At 42.4% G+C, this 18386-nt stretch overlaps 1 protein-coding gene across 1 annotated transcript in view; it reads left to right on the forward strand.

Moving 5' to 3' along the window:
• The window catches only part of EVL (Enah/Vasp-like), a 199614-nt gene that overhangs the window by 162827 nt on the left and 18401 nt on the right, over nt 1–18386 (forward strand). Inside the window, exons 5-8 of the mRNA XM_044664597.1 lie at nt 7879–7940; nt 12578–12810; nt 13685–13806; nt 14136–14196. Coding sequence (XP_044520532.1) covers nt 7879–7940; nt 12578–12810; nt 13685–13806; nt 14136–14196 — 478 coding nt within the window. The remainder of the gene's footprint in view (nt 1–7878; nt 7941–12577; nt 12811–13684; nt 13807–14135; nt 14197–18386) is intronic.

The raw sequence follows: 18386 nt of genomic DNA on the forward strand, positions 1-18386 counted from the left end.
CATTCACTCCTTGTGATGCCTTTTGGGGTTTTCTTGGCAAAGATACTGCAGTGGTTTGCCATTTCCTTCTCCAGCTCATTTTACAGATGAGGAGACTGAGACAAACAGGGTTAAATAGCTTGCCCAGGGTCACAGAGCTAGAATGAGTATCTGAGGCTAGATTTTAACCCAGGAAGATGAATCTTCTTGACTTCAGAACCAACACACCCTGCACCACCTTGCCCCAGAACCCAGCTCTACCCTTGGTACCTTAGCTTCTTCATCTGTAAAAGGGAGATAATATTACTTAATTGGGGTCATTTTCTATGGTGTAGCCATTTTTTAACTAGTCTGAAGGTTTCTTTAGTTTAAAGAACTCCTGATGAGCAAACACCCTTTACCAGTGAAGGTTCCTGTTCCACACCTGTTCCACACCTGTTCCACAACTTCAGATACCGAATGGTAGGTGACTTCCCCAACATCACACAAGCAAAATCTCCCTTGCTTACCATTTAATCTCTAGGGTACGAAACCTAATAAATAGTTTTCCTGCTTTCAAGGCTGGATTTCTATGTAATACACTAAGATATTTCAAACTGTACTGCCAGGAACCCCGAAGCCCCCTGAGTTTATTTGATTGTTTTAAACAAACCTGAGGTTGTTTGTAGATAGCTAGGTAGCACAGTGGATGGACTGCTGGACCTGGAGTCAGGAAGATCTGAGTTTAAATGCAGCATCAGACACTGACTAGCTATGGGACTCTGGGATAGTCACTTAACCTCTATTTACCTTAATTCACTGAAGAAGGAAATGGAAAACTACTCCAGGATCTTTGCCAAGAAAACTCCAAATGGGTTCATGAAGAATCAAGCAGGACCGAAATGACCTAACAACAACAACAAGGTTGTTTGTTATTGTACATGGAGAAAAAATTAGTTTCAGGGTTCTGGCAAGGTTTTGTTTAAACTGAAGGAAATGTTTGAGAACCCCTTCACTCTACCTCATTGCCTTTTATGGTTTGGAGACTCAGATGCAATAGAATCGGTAGAATGGAGTGGAAAGAACACTGAGATCGAGGTCAGAAGATCTGGGTTCCCTTCTGTTAGATTAGGATGTAACTAATTTGCTAACATGGGTGCTTAGAACTAGGAGCTAAGGGCCCTTCCCAGTTCTGTTGTGTCATTGCCTGACTTGCTGATAGGACTAATGTTAGGATTCATTATTAGTGAGAACTAACAGTGATTCATATCTCTATAACATATTAAGCTTTGGAAAAGTCTTTGCTCCTTTTCCATCTTGAATTCTCATCTTAAGGGGGAAGGAACTGAGTCTGTGAGAGCTGAGCAATGACTTACCCAGGAGTACCCAAGCTTGCAAGTACCTAAGATTCTTAGTTAAGTCTCCTGACTTACTGGAAGGCAGGGGGTGGACTCTTTTTTTCATTCTCTCTCCCTGCATTCCACAGTACCTAACACATAAACAACATTCAATAAATGTTTGTTGAATGAATGGATAGATGAGAGAAAGGATAAGTGAAGTTATGTACTTAATAGGACAACTAGTGGCAAAGGGGGGGGAAAAATCCAGGATACATCCATCTAAATCTAGATAGCATTTGGCTAAACTTAGAGATTAATTAAAGCTGATTCTAATAAGAATTCTCTATGTTTATGAGAGCTTTCAGGAGATCCAAGTTCTGTGGATTCTCCACTAGCATTCTGTGAGATCTTGAGCAAAATCACTTAGCCATCATGTGCCTCAGTTTCCCATTTTAGCAGCCTCACAGAATTGCTATGAGGCTCTTCACAGATAATGAATGCAGAAGCACTAAAAAGAATAAAGCTTTAAACAAGTGCTAGCTATCACCAGGATCTCTCTACTTTTTAAACTATTCACCCCATTTTCCCAAACTAGAGGGGAAGTTATCTGTAGGTTTGAAAAGTGTAGATTTGGGCTCACTCCTTTTAGCGCTGGTAGGTAGAAGATTTTCATATACACAGACAGACCTGAAGACTCTTTGTCACATCCTCTGCCAAGCATGGATGGGAAATGCTAACTAGATCTTTCCAAATTGACATACACACTATAATGCTGTGAGGTAGGTATGCTAAAATTAACTAATCTTTTTAAAGGTGTGTAGACTCACCCTCCCTTTCCAAATAGCCAGAGGCAAAGGGTGCACTTAGGACTGGTATCCTTACTTGTTCTAAAAGGAAATGTTTAGCAGGGGAAAGAACCTTATTTCCCGAGTCACTCTGACTTGCTGCAGTCAAAATCAAGTATCTCTTCTGAGGAATGTGACCATCTTTCATGAAGACAGCCAGTTCCAAGCTATGGCAGTAAGGATGATCATGGAAGCATAGCCCCCTCTTTTTTTCTAACTCTTACTTTCTGTCTTAGTAACAACACTAAAGACAGAAAGGCAGGGGCTAGGCAAATGGGTTTAAATGACTTGTTCCAAAGCCAGATCTGAACCTAGGTCCTCCCCACTCCAGGTCTGACACTCTATCCATTGGGCTACCTAGCTACCTCCAAAAATGTAGACTCTTAGGTATTGAAAGAAACCTGAGAGTCACATAAAGGAAAGCTGCAAAGTGGGAGGAAGTGGGTATACTTGGAAGAAAGTGACATGGAGACCTAGTTCTGGGCAAAATAAGGCAAAAAGTGACCTTGGGACCCAGTGTCCAAGGGAGAGGGTCCATCTCCTCCACTCCCACCCCACCCCCCACATCGTGATTGGAGTATGTGGATAATGGCTGGAATGTGGAGAGCATGATATGGACAGGACCAGTCCTACCCCTTCCCAATGAAGGTACCTCCCTACAGTCCCCCCAATAAATTGTTTTAAATCTGAACATCTCCAGTAACAGTATCAAAGCAGTCAACTTTTATTTCTAACACCTTTACCGAGCTAATAAGCACCAAAAGAGGCACAAAAAAGGCTGGGAGATGTCTCCACAAATCTGGGGAAACACAGGTTCTTTCCTAGCAGAAATGTAACATACTGCAAAAAAAAAAAAAAAAAAAAAAATGAGGACGGCCTCTCCTCTCCCAAATTATTGTGTAAAGAAACTCAAATCTCAATCACAAGTGAGACAAAACCCTAGTTAAACATGAATCAGGAAGAGTCCAAAAGCCATGGCTTTTCCAATCCAAAACTCATGGGGAGTACCTGAGAGATAAGATAAAATTGGGAGAGAAGGAAAACAGGTGGAAGCTCCTCCTTTATTTTTCTGTACCTGGGATGGTTCCTGACCATTTTTTTTTTAATATTCCAAGTGGCCATATTGATAACTGGGCATTCAGCTTGAAGGATCACTCACTTCTCCAGAGCACCTGGTTATAGTCCTGACTGTGAAACTTGGACAACTTTCTTCATTTCTCTGACCCTTGCTTGGTCTCCTCTACAATGATGAGATTGGGCTACCTGATCTCAAAGGACCCTTCTAGAACTCAGAATTTTAGAACAGGACATTCGAGCTGAAATGGACCTCAGAGACCTTGATCAATTCTGACCCTCTCCTTTTACAGATGAGGAAACTGAGGCCTAAAGTTGTCCGTTGACCCAGTTTTACAGACTGGTAACTTCACCATTATAGGATATTCCCTATATAATAACTCCCTACACAGATGCAGTCTGAATCATTTTTAAAATGAGGAAACTGAGGTCCAAAGATGTCCATTGATCCAGTTTCACATAGTGGTGACTTCAATGTGACTTTACCATTATAGGACACTCCCTGTATAGTAACTCCCTACAAAGATGCAGTCTGAATCATTTTATAGATGAGGAAACTGAGGCACAAAGATGTCCAATGATCCAGTTTCACAAACGGATGGTTTCAATGTGACTTCACCATTATAGGGCACTCCCTGTTCCCTAGACAGAGGCAGTCTGAATTGTTTTATAGATGAGGAAATTGAATTCAGACCCAGAGCTTTTTCCCTTACACCAAACTCCCTCTAGAATTCATCAGAATAATTTAATTCTGGAGTTGATAAATAGAATAGATCTCACTGCCAAAGACCTTGATCCCTTCACACTCATTTCACAGGCCTACTGTGTTTCTGCCTTGAGCACTGTTTTCGCTTTCATGAATTTTGACTTCAGTGGAATAGCAGACCAAGTGAGTCCAGCAGTGAAGGGTCTTCCTTGGAAATGCATAGCCTGTTCCTGTGGCTGAGGGGCCCTCTAGTGGGTGTTCTCTAAGTGCCAGAGCTCATAAAGTAGGGAGAAACCAGGACACTGTCAGCTAGTGACCCTCCACCTCCCTCCCAACCCCCCATCACCCCCATTGTCGTCATCGTTCATGTTGGCAAAGAGCTTAGAGACATCTAGTCTGGTGCCTTTGGTTTACGGATGGGGAAACTGAGGCCCCCAAAGAGAAGTGACTTGACCAGGGTCATGTAACTAGAATCAAGATTTATATCTCAGACTCCTGCTCCTAATTCCCTCTACATTTTTGGTGTGGCGCTTGTGTTTTGGTTCAGTGATGTCATCACTGGGAACTCCCTAGGTAGTCATTACTTTACATGAATGAAGAAGTACAACTCTCTTTGTAGTTTCTAGTCTTTGAAAATTAGTTTCCTGGGACAGTGCAAAACTAAGTGGATCTGAGCCACAGAGTGTGAGGCAGTGATATCACGAGGGCAAGTAGGGGACCAGCTGGTAAGGAGGGAGCAGCAGATGGGGGAGGGGGGTTGATTCTCAGAAGAGAGGGGCAGGACATAGTTAAAGGGACAGATCATTTCATGTCTTTTGCAAGACCTTCTTCCTCCAACCTGTAGTCACATAGCTAGTATGTGTCAAAAGGGAGACTAGCCCATCATCTTCTATTCCATTCTGCCTTTCTGCTGAAAAAAAGGACAATCCTTTGGGCAGCTAGGTGGTACAGTAGATTTATCACCAGGCCTGAAACCAGGAAGATCTGAGTTCAAATCCAATCTCAGATACTTATTAACTGTGTACACCTATTTGCCTCAGTTCCTCATGTATAAAATGGGGACAGAAACACTGGAAAAGGAAATGGCAAATCATTCTAATATTTTGACCAAGAAAATCCCATAGACAAAAATCCATCTAATCTTGTTAGTCAAAAATGACTGAATCACAAGACAGCCTTTCATTTCTCATAAATGAAGAAATTGAGACTCAGAGAAATCAAGAGAGTCATCCAGTGTCACACTGGGAGTCAGTGACAAATCTGAGATTTAAACCAAGATCCCAAGTGCAATACTCTTTCCTGTGTACCACACGAATTGCTCCAATTTAATCACAGAATTTAAGAGCTAAGAGAGACCTTAGGAATCATTTGATCTGGCGATCGCTAGGTGGCCTAGTGGACTGAGATCCAGGAGGTCCTGGGTTCAAATTTGACCTCAGAAACTTCCTAGCTGGTTGACCCTAAGCAAGTCACTTAACCCCGTTTGCCTCAGTTTCCTTATCTATAAAATGAGCTGGAGAAGAAAATGGCAATCCCCTCCAGTATCTTTGCCAAGAAAACCCCAAGTCAGGGACAGCTAGGTGGCTCAGTGGATTGAGAGCCAGGCCCAGAGATGAAAGGTACTAGTTTCAAATCTGGCCTCAGACACTTCCTAGCTCAGTGACCCTGGTCAATTCACTTAATCCCCATTGCCCAGCCTTTACCACTCTTCTGCCTTGGAACCAATATACAGTACTGATTTTAAGATGGAAGGTAAAGTGAAGGAAGGAAGGAAGGAAGGAAGGAAGGAAGGAAGGAAGGAAGGAAGGAAGGAAGAAAGAGAAAATCCCAAGTGAAGTCATGAAGAATTGGGTATAAGTAAAATGATTCCACATCAACAGAGTACTTGTGACGCAGCTGAGACAATTTCATTAACTTGGGATGGACAAGGATATAGTAGGAAAACAGCCCAAAAGCTTAACTATGACCTCAACCAGATCACTTCATGTCTCTGGGGTCTTAGTTCCTTCCTCTGCAACATGAGGACCTTCTTACTCTTATATCCTAGATTCTAAAATTCTAAGGTTCCTTCCAGTTCTGACTCTATGTTCTGTGAGTCTGGGATCCCTTCCATTTGGGGCTTTCTCTATCTTAAATGACTGAGTCTGGTCCTTCATGCGCAAATGCTGCTTCACACCTTCTGCCCCAAGATGTCTTCCTTGTGGTCCTGAGGTCTGGTCCCTCATCACACAAGTGCTAGGACTGAATTGCTAAGTCCCTCGGGAACTTAGAAATCATTGCTTATAAACTACTAACACCATAGTGGGATCCTTGGCCAATGGCTCATCATGGCACAGAGGTGATCTTGGACTGTCTGAGGCTATGCCAGGGAGAGGACCAGAACTGGAAAGTCCTCCCAAACTGGAAGGACTGCAAATACAGACCTGGCAACAGACTGCTTGCCAGTTTCCTCCCCGAATGGTGACTTCTATGTGATCTTTTATTTTTCAGCCAAGATGACTCATATAGACTATTATGTTAACTGTTTTTCATCTTATCTAATCTACCCCCACCTTGTTTTAATATGAGGGAAACTGAGGCCCAGGGGCATCAAGTCCTTGTTCAAAGTCACATCAGAAGTGAGTGGCAGAGGTGAGACTAGTACCTCACTAGCCACAAAAAAGAGGAGAAAGCTACAAAAGAGGAATCCTAATTTTCCTCCTTTATGAGATGACTGGTTTAATGATGATGATGATGATGATGATGATGATGATGATGATGATGATAGCTAGGAATTTTATAGCATTAAGATTTGCTCTTAAGACCTTCTGTCTTAGAATCAATACTGTGTGTTGGTTCCAAGGCAGAAGAGTGGTAAGGGCTAGGCAATGTGGCTTGCCTGAGCCAGGAAGTATCTGAGGTCAAATTTGAACCCAAGACCTCCTGTCTCTAGGCCAAGCTCTCAATCCACTGAGACACCTAGCTATACCCAGAATCAGTTCTAAGGCAGAAGAGTGGTAAGGTCTAGGCAATGTGGGTTAAGTAACTTGCCCAGGGTCACACAATTCAGAAGTATCTAGGGCCAGATTTAAACCCAGGGCCTCCCAATTCCAGGCCTGGCCCACTGAGCAGAGTGGTCTTTTTTTCCTCCCTATATTATACTGCTTGAGAGAAGTATGGTGTAGGAGATAGAATACTGGTCTCAAAGTCAAGAAGAATTAGGTTCAAGTCTTGCCACTGACAAATATTGGCTGTGCCACTTTGAGCAAGTCATTTAACCTCTCAGTGTCCCCAGGAAAATCTCTAAATCCTGGGCAGCTATTAATCTGCATTGGCAGGGATTCCTCACCAGGAATTCCTTACACTAATAAGATCAAACATCTAAACCTATTCTCCAAAAAAAAAAAAAATTTTTTTTATTTTAATCATACTTGCTTTTGAAAATGGAAATTGATGCTTAGAATTCATGCTCTCCTTTGTGGGCTGTAGTGCTGGCAAGTTCCTTAGAAATCAAGTTTGATGCTCTCATCTTAGAGGTGTCAGAGCCAGGATTCACACTCGGGTCTTCTGGCTCCAAATTCAGTGCCTTTAGCACTCTGCTAATCCCTCCTGCCCTACATTCACACCATGCTCTTAAATGTGGGCTGCCAAAGGAAGAGAAAAAACCATATGCTGGGGGAGCAGTTAGGTGGCTTGGTGGCTAAAGAGCCAGGTCTAGAGATGGAAAGGCCTGAGTTCAAATGTGATCTCAGACACTTCCCAGCTGTGTGACCCTGGAAAAATTACTTAACCGCCTTTGCCTAGCCCTTACCACTCTTCTGCGTTGGAACCTATAAACGATACTGATTCTAAGATGGAAGGTAAAGGTTTAAAAAAAAAAAAAAATCAATATGCTGATGCTGTGTGTGCAACGGTGTGGAGACGATGGGTTAAGGCAAGGAAAAGAGACAAATCTGAACTGTTCTCTTTCTTCTAGGCAAGTGATGGAACAACAGCAACAACGACAGGAGTCCTTGGAGAGAAGAACCTCAACTCCAGGTGAGGAAGGGCTAGGGTTCGGGAGAGGCACCCTGGTCTCTCTCCTCTCTCTGGGGCTTGCTATTAGAGCAAAAGAGGGAAGGGTGCTGTTGTAGAAAGTGGCCAATTTGGAGTCATACCGAGATTCAAATTTTAGCCCTGCTGCTTCCTACCTGAAGACTTCAGTTTTCTCATCTGGAATATCTGATCTCCGAGGTCCCTTTCAACATTGTAAGGCTTTGATCTCAGAATGGCCTCCTTGGGAAGAAACTGGCAGGGCTTTTCCCAGAGCTTGGAGGGAAGCAGAGAGGGAGAAACCTGGGTCAGTCAATCAGTTCCCTGCCATACTGATCTTTAGAAGTGTTTTTGGAAGAGAAGACCCTCCTCAAGTGGCACCTCCTCCAGGAAATTTCCTCAGATTGCCCCAAGCTACAGAGGCACTAGGCTCTTCTCTGAGCATCCCCTCCAGGCACCCAGTGCTTAGCAAAGGCAGCATGCTATTATTCCTTGTCTACATCATATACAAATATTAGCACTTCAACTAGAATATTAGCTACTTGAAGGCAAGGTCCCATGTCTCCGTTCTTAGACCAAGCTCTTATCACCTCTTGCAACAGCCTCCTAGTCAGCCTTGCAGTTTCTCCCCTCTCCAGTCCATCCTGTATGTGTTGCCAGTCATCTTCTTAAAGCACAGCTATCTATGTCATTCTCCCAGTCAAAAACTTTCAATGGCTCCCCTGTATATACAAAATCAAGCCGGCATTGAAGGCCCTTCATGATCTGACTCCAGCCTTTGCAGCTTTATTTCCCTCTAGTCCTTCTTTTGTCCTGGGGGACCCAAAGTATCCTGATTGCATCTTGGACTTTTTTGGTGTCACTGTCTTTGCTTGTGTTGGGCTCCATGCCTTAGAATTCCCTTCCCCTGATAATCTGGGCCCTGATAATCTCCATCCATATCCATGTCACTCTAGAAAGTGGTCCCTTCAGCCAGAAACAATTAATCAGCAAACATTTATTAAACATGAGCCTGCAATCACTATACCACATAATAAGCTGACAATTAAATTGTCCCCGCCCTCTATGGAATACTTCCTTCTTTTGAACTCTCCCAGGATTTCTCTCTTGGATTATAGTGATTGCTGTATAAGTCTCACTTCCCTTTACTGGAATGTGAACTTCCTCAGGGTAAGCACCAAGTCTCATTCATTGGTACCTAGCACAGGTGTTTAGAGAATGTTAATTGATGGAGGGACATATGCCGTGGGCTTATGAAGGCCCCTCTTTTTACCCTCCAAGGAAAAGGGAATACAAGGGAGAAACAGGGAAGCTGGTTGTGACTCAGACATCTAACCACTGGAGTTTATTAAGTAGGAGGGGTGATATAGTTGGACCTGACCTTTAGGAGAACTACTTTGGTAGTTGAATGGAGGATGGGTTGGAGTAGGTGAGTCATTTTCCCTCTCTGGACCCTGAAGGTCTTCATTCAAGATGAGTTTGGACTAGATGTTCTTCAGCAGCAGTTCTCAAACTTTTTGGTGTTGGGAGCCCTGTCCACTCTTTTTTCTATTTTTAAACCTTTACCTTCCATCTTGGAATCAATATTTAGTATCAGTTCTGAGGTAGAAGACCAATAAGGGCTATGTAATTGGGGTTAAGTGACTTTTCCAGGTCTGAGATCAGATTTGAACCCAGGACCTCCCTTCTCCAGGCCAGGATCTCCATCCATTGAGCCTCCTAGCTACCCCATCTCCTAACAGTATATCTTAAAAATTATTGAGAAACTCTTAAAAGAGCTTTTGCTTATATGGGTTATCTCTATTGATATTCACCATATTTGAAATTAAAATATCTTAATATTATTATAAAAATAGTTTGACCTCATGGACCACCTTGAAAAAGTCTTGGGGACCCCCAAAGATCCCCAGATTATACTTTGAAAACTGCTCTTCTCCAGGTTCCCTTTATGCCATTTTATATTCCTGAGGCCTAAGACTTTTTGGTTAACATGGAAGCCTAGCTCACTTAAGCTTCAGTAGGAAATTTGCCTTTCAACAGCAAAGCCCCAATGACCTGCCTTCCTGGGGGGGAAAGAGTGAGAAGAAACCAAATTCAGTCACCTCTTGGTCATGCGACAGAGTTGGTCGATTGAATGTCTAGTCTTTTTAAGTGTTCTTAACTGAGAGTGACCCCATAGACATTCTATGTAAAGGCAATTTGATGGAGGAGAAAGAGCTCTAGATTTGAAGAAAAAAAAACCCACGTTTGAAATCTGACTATTTACTACGTGGACATGGACAAATTACTTCCCTTTTGTGAACCTCAGTTTCTTTTTCTTTAAAATGGTTATAAAAATGCTACATAGCTCAGTAGATTTAGCCTCAGAAATATTTCCTAGCTATACAACCCTGGGCAAATCATGCAACCCCCAAATTGCCTAGTCCTTGCTATTTTTCTGTCTTAGAACTGATGCTAAGACAGAGGATAAGCATTAAAAATATATATTTATACCATTTACCTCAAAAGATTGTCAGGAGGAAAAAGCTTCATAAACTTAAGAGATACATAAACATATCATTTATTATATGTCTCCACTTTCAAATCATTCTAGTTCAAGAAAACATGCAGAACTCAAACTTTACTAAGCAGAATTCATTTGATTAAAATCGATTTGATCAGGGGCAGCTGGGTAGCTCAGTGGATTGAGAGCTAAGCCTAGAGACTGGAGGTCCTAGGTTCAAATCCAGCCTCAGACACTTCCCAGCTGTGTGACCCTGGGCAAGTCACTTGACCCCCATTGCCCACCCTTACTCTTCCACCAAGGAACCAATACACAGAAGTTAAGGAATCAATACACAGAAGTTAAGGGTTAAAAAAAAAAATCAATTTGATCAGGACAGTTTAGTGGATAGAGAGTCAGGCCTAGAGATAGGAAGTCCTGAATTCAAATCTGACTTCAGATACTTCCTAGCTGTGTGACCCTTGAGCAAGTCACTTCACCCCAGTTGCCTAGCCTGTACCACTCTTCTTCCTTGGAATCAAAACCTAGTATTGATTTTAAGACAGAAAATTCGTTTTTTTTTTAATTAAATTAAATTTAAAAATTTTTTAAAGATTTGATGTGAACAGGGCTAAGAGTCAGGAGATCTTGAGTTCTACTTGCGGTCAGCTCTTACATCTGCTATATATGATCTCAAATAAGATAAATTAATTCTCCAGGCCTTGGTTTCCTTACTTGTAAAGTAATAGTGTTGAACTAGATCATTTCTAGGTCCTTTCCAGCTCTGATGTGCTATGTATGATTCTAAGGCCCCTTCTAACCCTGATATTCTGGATTCTGGGTTCTGACATTCTTTCTAGCTATGGTAATCTTAGTTTTATAATCATGAAGCCCTTTACTAATAAAACACAAAATATTCTGATTAAGATCCCTTCCTTCTTGTGGCATTGTATCTTCTATAACTCTAATGTTCTTTTCCAACACTCATAGTCTACATTCTTTCATTCTAAGGTCCCTTCTAGCACTGATATTCTACAATTCTTTCCATAAGCCAGTTACCCATCTCTAGATATCTTCATATAATAAATGTCCTCCTAGAAATTTCTCTGCCTTTCTGTCTATCTCCAGGTTCCAAACATCTAGTACCATTTGTACTCAAGGTCTGGGTGCATACCTAGCATGACTCTGGACAGATCTGAGTCTGAGATAGTCCCTACATTCAAAGAACTGATTTATTTCATTTCCTCATTTCCCACCTGACTGTAACATTTTTGGAATTTCCCTGACTTTTCACCTCATATCAGGTAACTTTCCCCTACACACACACACACACACACACACACACACACACACACACACACACGCACATGCACACGCACATGTTCATGCATGCACACTATCTTTTGTGTATTGTGTTCCTTTATTATAAGCTCTTTGAGAGTAGAAACTTTCTTTTGTCTTTTATTTTCCTATTTCTATCCTCAGAGCTTAACCTACTACCTGGCACATAGTAGGTACCAAATGAATATTTATTGACTATTTTATTTACTACTATTCTTCCACTAGAGAGAGGTAATTGGAACCAAAAAAAAATTTTTTTAAGTCACAACCAACAGTACATAAACAAGTTTATGGTAACAGGGAGACTGTGTGGTAAAGCACATGGTAGAATGAAAAGATTCATGGAATTGAGAGACCTGGATTCATATCTTGACTCCTGCATTTACTAGATGGGTGACTCTGTCATATGTCTCTGAATCTGTAAAGGACAAGAATACTTGGGCTACCTATTTTAAGACTGTTGGGAGGAGATTGCTTTGTAAAGTTTAAAGAATATATGAAGAAAAATTTAAGAAATATAAACTATTGTTATTGTTGTTATTATTACTAGCGTTGTTATTACAGTTTATACTCTGATTCACCATGCTGAGATGTGAGAAAGAAACAAACGGTTAGGGAGGGGAAGGAGAGATCTCAGAATGCTTCTTAAAAGAGGACATTCTTAAGATGCCTCTTGTTTCTCAGAAGGGAAGAGCTCCTTGACCTTCCAGGGTTTTCCCAGGGATTCAGGGATGGGCAAGGACCCTGCTTGGGAGAGGTAACGAAGATGGAGATATTAAAGGAGATCTGCATTCTTGACCAGATATTTCCATATTCCTAGGTCCCATCCTCCCCCCAGGACACCCCTCGTCCACAGCCACTGCCCCTGTACCTTCAGGGGGGCCACCCCCACCCCCACCCCCACCAGTGCCCCCTCCACTCACAGGGGCAGCACCACCACCACCACCACCGCCACTGCCAGTAAGTGGGGTGCAAAGCGCCATCCATGACGATGCTTCAGTATCTGGACTTGCAGCAGCACTGGCTGGTGCAAAACTACGAAGAGTCCAGCGGGTAAGCGAGGGACCTTGCTGTGTGAAAACCAGCCCTGCCTGGCTCTTCCTTTTCCCACCTCCCTATAAATTTCCCAAAGGAACTTCAGGGATGGGACATAGTAGAAGAATACCAAACCTAGTGCATTTGGGTTCAAATCCTGGCTCTCACATTAACTTCCTGTGAGACCTTGGCAAGTCATTTCCCTTTGGTTAAAATAGAAAAACATTGAATATGTTATCAGAGGACCTGGATTTGAAACACAGTTCTGCTGTTAACTATCTGTGTAAACTTGGGCAGGTCACAATCTCTCTGAGACTTAGATTCCTCTTCTATGAAATGCAAGATTGAGACTAGATAATCTCTGAGGGCTGTTCAGCTCTGACAGCCTGTTGACTGTGAATGGTATCTGTGAAGACTGGCTGTTTATAATTCAGAAAAGGGTCCCCCTATCACAAAAGGTTCAGTTGAGTTTTGTATTCTCCAACCTCTGCCCTAAAGATGTTGTTGCCCTGTCTCCAGCATCCCTTCCCAGTGCAGTAGGTCACCAGCTGGACCAATTCTTTGTTGACTCTACTTCTAGCTTGCTGAACTTTGAGCCAGGAAAATCTGGGATACTTACCAGCTGCCTCAGGCACTTGCTAACTGTGTGTCAACTTCTTTGGGCCTCAATTTCCTTATCTGTAAAATGGGGGTTGGGGGAGGTGTTGAATTTGATGACTACCAAAGTCTTCTCCAGCCCTAAATCTATGATCCTATTAAATCACTATCCTCTTCTATATCAGTTGGGTGATTGAGGGTCCCCAATAATTGCTCTTGCCAGAACTGCCTTCCCTCCCTCTCACTCCATTCCCATGGTTTTGGCCCTTTAGAGTATCATCTTCTTTGTCTTTAGCCAGAAGATGGCTCCGGAGTTTCCAGTCCCAGTGGAACTTCGAAGTCAGAAGCCAATCGGACAAGCAGTGGTGGTGGCGGGGGAGGTCTCATGGAGGAAATGAACAAACTGCTGGCCAAGAGGTTGGTAGGCTCCTGGCCCTGTGGGCTTCTGAGATAAGCATCCCCTCAGTGGTGCCCACCCTCTAGCCCCAGCCATAGTGCATCGCACTGGTTTGACTAAAGGATAGAATATGTGGCAGTTATAATATGAGATAAGGCTGGAAGACAAGGATCTCTAAGGAGTCATGAGACTACTCCTTTGACCTTGTATACCTCACCTGTGAGAGCCTTGGCCCTGAGAGATGGCATGACCAGTGTCTTCCCCAAGCTGCAGAGGAAGCTTTGAGCCCAGATGTGAACGTATCAGAATTTGGAGTGACTGACATGACTCTCTCTTTTCCTCTTCCTAGAAGAAAAGCAGCGTCCCAGACTGACAAGCCAGCAGATAGAAAGGAAGATGAAAGCCAAACTGTAAGCATTGATACCTCTCCTGTGGGGCTTCTATAGTTCAGTTCTGCAGTGAGTGGAAAGGATTACAGGTATAAAAAATAAAATTATTAGCTAGGCTAATAAATAAATAAATAAATAAATGAAATAATCAATAAATAAATGGTCAGTGATCTCTCTTGGGATCAAAGACAAAAAATGTAGAGTCCTGGATTATTTAAATACAGCTCTGACAGCTCATTATTCAGCCTTTCCCTAGAGAGAAAAAGACATTTCTAATTGATGAATACTTACTGAGAAGGTGGGCTAATGTTTTCCAGGCCCTCCCCATTATTTTATTAGGGGAGTCATATAAGGGGTGAGGCCTGGTCATGAGAGTTTAATATCCTTTGGCAATCTAGGTATAATGATCTGGCTCCTTCTAGACAAGCTTTACCTCCATAAGCCGTCACTTTCCAGTTCAGTGGGGGAGATGAAAGGCTCAAGTCTACCTCCTCTGGCACACAACTAGTTGAGGCTGGTTCTGTTTACAAAGAAGACAAAACTCAGTTTGGGCAGGGTTTATCCCAATGTAGAAGATGCTCTAGAGCAGTGGTTCCCAAACTTTTTTTGGCCTACCGCCCCCTTTCCAGAAAAAAATATTACTTAGCACCCCCTGTCACATACTATCACAGCCCCCTTACAGTTATTCACCACCCCCAAATGCACCTGTGGCCATCACCGCACCTCCTGGATCACTGCAGCACCCACCAGGGGGCGGTGGCACCCACTTTGGGAATCACTGCTCTAGAGCAAGGATATCTCCAGGAATGTCAGGGATAAAGGGCATCCTTTTATGGTCAGAAGCCTTTTGAAAGAGAAGGGAATATTACAAATTTATATTAGGAATCAAATGAAACAATATTGATTTTCCCCAGTTCATTCCATTGAACAAAAAGAGAGGCAGTATGGTATATGTAGGAGAAAGATCCCTAGACATATCATTCAGGAAAAGTAGGTTAGTGTTCCAGCTCTTCCTCACTAGTTAGGTGACCTTAGATGTCACTTCCTTACTCTGGCATCCCTGCATTCATCAAATAAAGAAGAAGGATTGAAATCCCTTCTTCTGCTAAATCTTCAACCCTAAGAGATATTATCTTGGAAGTATGAAAGGTCAAACTATATCTTTCCAACTCCAAAGATATATAATTTATGAGGGCAGCTAGGCAGCTTGGTGGGTAGAGAGCTAAGCCTGGAATAGAGAGGTCCTGGATTCAAATCTGGCCTCAGACACTTCCTAGCTGTGTGATCCTGGCCAAATCACTTAACCTCCATTGCCTAGCCCTGACTGCTCTTCTGCCTTGGAACTAATACATAGTATTTATTCTAAGATGGAAGATACAGGTTAAAGAAATATATATAAATTTATTAAGGATTCAGTGTTTGGACACCAGAAGAGATATTTGTTGTTGTTGTTGTTGTTGTTGTTGTTGAGTGGTTGAGTTGTGTCCAATTCTTCATGATCCCATGGATCATAGGGTCCATGGGGTTTTCTTGACAGAGATTCTGGAGTTGTTTGTCACTTCCTTCTTCATTGGATTAAGAAATTAAAGAACTTGCCCAAAGTTCTTTAACTGTATGAACAGTGGTGGTGGTGGGGAGGCCTCATGGAGGAAATGAACAAACTGCTGGCCAAGAGGATGGTGGGCAGTATTACGATTAAAAATGATAAAGGCTGATATAAATATAGAAATTAGTATTTTAATTAAAGCCATGCTGATAGATAAAGTCATTAGACCACACGCTTGTAAGAATTCAAAACTGCCGCTTCAGCCATAATTACCTCCCCTCTCCTCCTGCGCCAAGTAGCTAAAAAAAAAGTTCAAAGTCACTACAGGAGTTTATATCCCTTCTCTTACATCATCCTACTTCCTGTCTACCATGAGGAATCATGGGAAATGTAGTTTCAAAGTCTCCCACATGTCCATAGAAAATATATATATACTTTTAGATGGCATTTCCCAAATTTCACTTTTACAGCAGTGTCTGAGGCTGGATTTGAACTCAAATCTTCTTGACTCCAGGCCTAGGACTCTATCCACAGAGCTAGCTGCCTCACTGCTTGATTAAGACCCAGTCATCACCCAAAGACAGTTTTTAGCGTTATGATTCAAAGTAATATGTTATGACTTCATCTAAGAGGCCCAAGCACAGTACTGAGTGAGATGAAGGGGAAAGAGATCAAGAAAGGCTTCCCGAAAGAAATGGCATTTTATTTAGGCTTTAAGAAGGTGGAAGATCTCAGCAGTCAACAGGAGGGTGGGGAAGGGAGAGAGGAGCATGCCTGTCAGGCACAGGGTACAGCATTAGTTTATAAGTGATAGGAATTCTGAATTCTGTAACAAAGTACCCAAAAGAGTGCTTTGCCTCCCAACAGAAGCTAACAGAGATGCCATAATAGAATCTGTGTCTACAGTATAATGGAAACCTGAAAGGCACCAGTCTGTCATGTAGATCTCAGTCTTATTGAGGCTGCCACCCGGCTAGGGCAGCCAGGCAAGTGAGTTAGTACAAAGCGCTTGTACCTTCAGACTCTATTATAATCCTTAGAGTGTCCAAGACCTTATGTTGACAGAATTATAAAACTGGGAGAAGGGAGCTTCCCTTTGGGAAAGGACCTAACCATCTTAGAGAAATTGGCCTAGCTCCACATCTGGGAGCATCTGAAGTGGGCCAATTAGGAATGAAGAGTAAGAGAATAGCATAATACAAAAATGAGTCAAATCAACATTATTCAATGCTGACCATGTGCAAATAGGGGCAGCTGGATGGCTCAGTGGATAGGGCCTGGGCTTGGAGTCAGAAAGATCAAATTTGGTCTCAGACACCTTAGGCAAATCATTTTAAAAAAAAAAAAAAGAAAGAAAAGAACTTTACCTTCCGTCTTAGAGTCAATACTGAATATTGGTTCCAAGGCAGAAGAGTGACAAGGGCTAGGCAGTGGGGGTTAAGTGGCTTGCCCAGGGTCACCCAGCTAGGAAGGGTCTGAGGCCAGATTTGATTTCCCATCTCTAGGCCTGGCTCTGAATCCACTGAGTCACCTACCTGCTGCCAACTGAACAAGTCATTTAACCTCTGCCTAGAAGGTAGCTAGATGAATCAAAAGATAAAGCTCTGGGCCTAGAATCAGAATATGTCAGTTCAAAACCAGTCTCAGACACCAGCTACATGACCCTGAGCAAGTCATTTGACCTCTATTTGCCTTAATCTACTGTTGAAGGAAAGGGCAAACCTCTCCAGTATCTTTGCCAAGAAAACAGCATGATCCATAGGATCACAAAGAGTCAGACATGACTGAACAACAACAAATGTACAAGATGCTGCTAAGCACTGGAGATACTAAGGAAGGCCCCAAAATGGACCTTTCTTCAAGGACCTTGCAGCCTGATGGGGAAGAAAACATGTCAACAACTTAGATAAACATTTATTATATATATTATAATTATTATATTATATTCTTATTTTATATACATATACATAAAGATACATATATATGTATAGAGACAGTCACACAAAGAGAGGATACAGATCAAAAGAGAGAAAGAGAGAGAGAGGCAGAGAGAAAAAGAGAGAGAGAAATGGAGAGAGAGAGAGAGAGAGAGAGAGAGAGAGAGAGAGAGAGAGAGAGTTGGAAGTCGCTCTGAGAGAGGAAGGCACTAGAATCTGGAAGTAGAAGACCTCATGGAGTAGGTGGGATTTGACCTGAGTCTTGAGAGGCAGATGAGGAATGAGGAAGACCATTCTAGGTCTAGAGGACACAGCAAGTGAAAAGACACAAGGATATTTGAGGAAGCGCAAGTAATCCAGTGTAGCTAAATGATAGAACACTTGGAAGGAAGTCTAATATTAGAGGACTAGAAAGGAAACAGGTTACAAAGAACATAGATTCAAAGTCAGGGGACTTGGTTGCAGTTCTATCTCTTCCATGCCTCAGCTTCCTCATCTGTAAAATGAGGAGACTGTTTGAGATAGGGCCTCTTTAAGTCCAGATTGGTGATATGAGTCTATGATCTAGTTCAGCTGTGTTCATTTTACAGGTGACCAAAGTGAGAACCTGGGAGAAGTGATTTGCCTAAGCTCACATCATGAATCAGTAGCAGATCCAAGTCAGAAATCCAGGCCCCTTAACTCCCAGCCCAGTGCTGTATCTAGGACTCTAAAGTGCCACTCTTGAG

The sequence above is a fragment of the Gracilinanus agilis genome, chromosome 2, assembly GCF_016433145.1.
Source record: "Gracilinanus agilis isolate LMUSP501 chromosome 2, AgileGrace, whole genome shotgun sequence".
In the NCBI taxonomy this organism is placed as follows: domain Eukaryota; kingdom Metazoa; phylum Chordata; class Mammalia; order Didelphimorphia; family Didelphidae; genus Gracilinanus; species Gracilinanus agilis.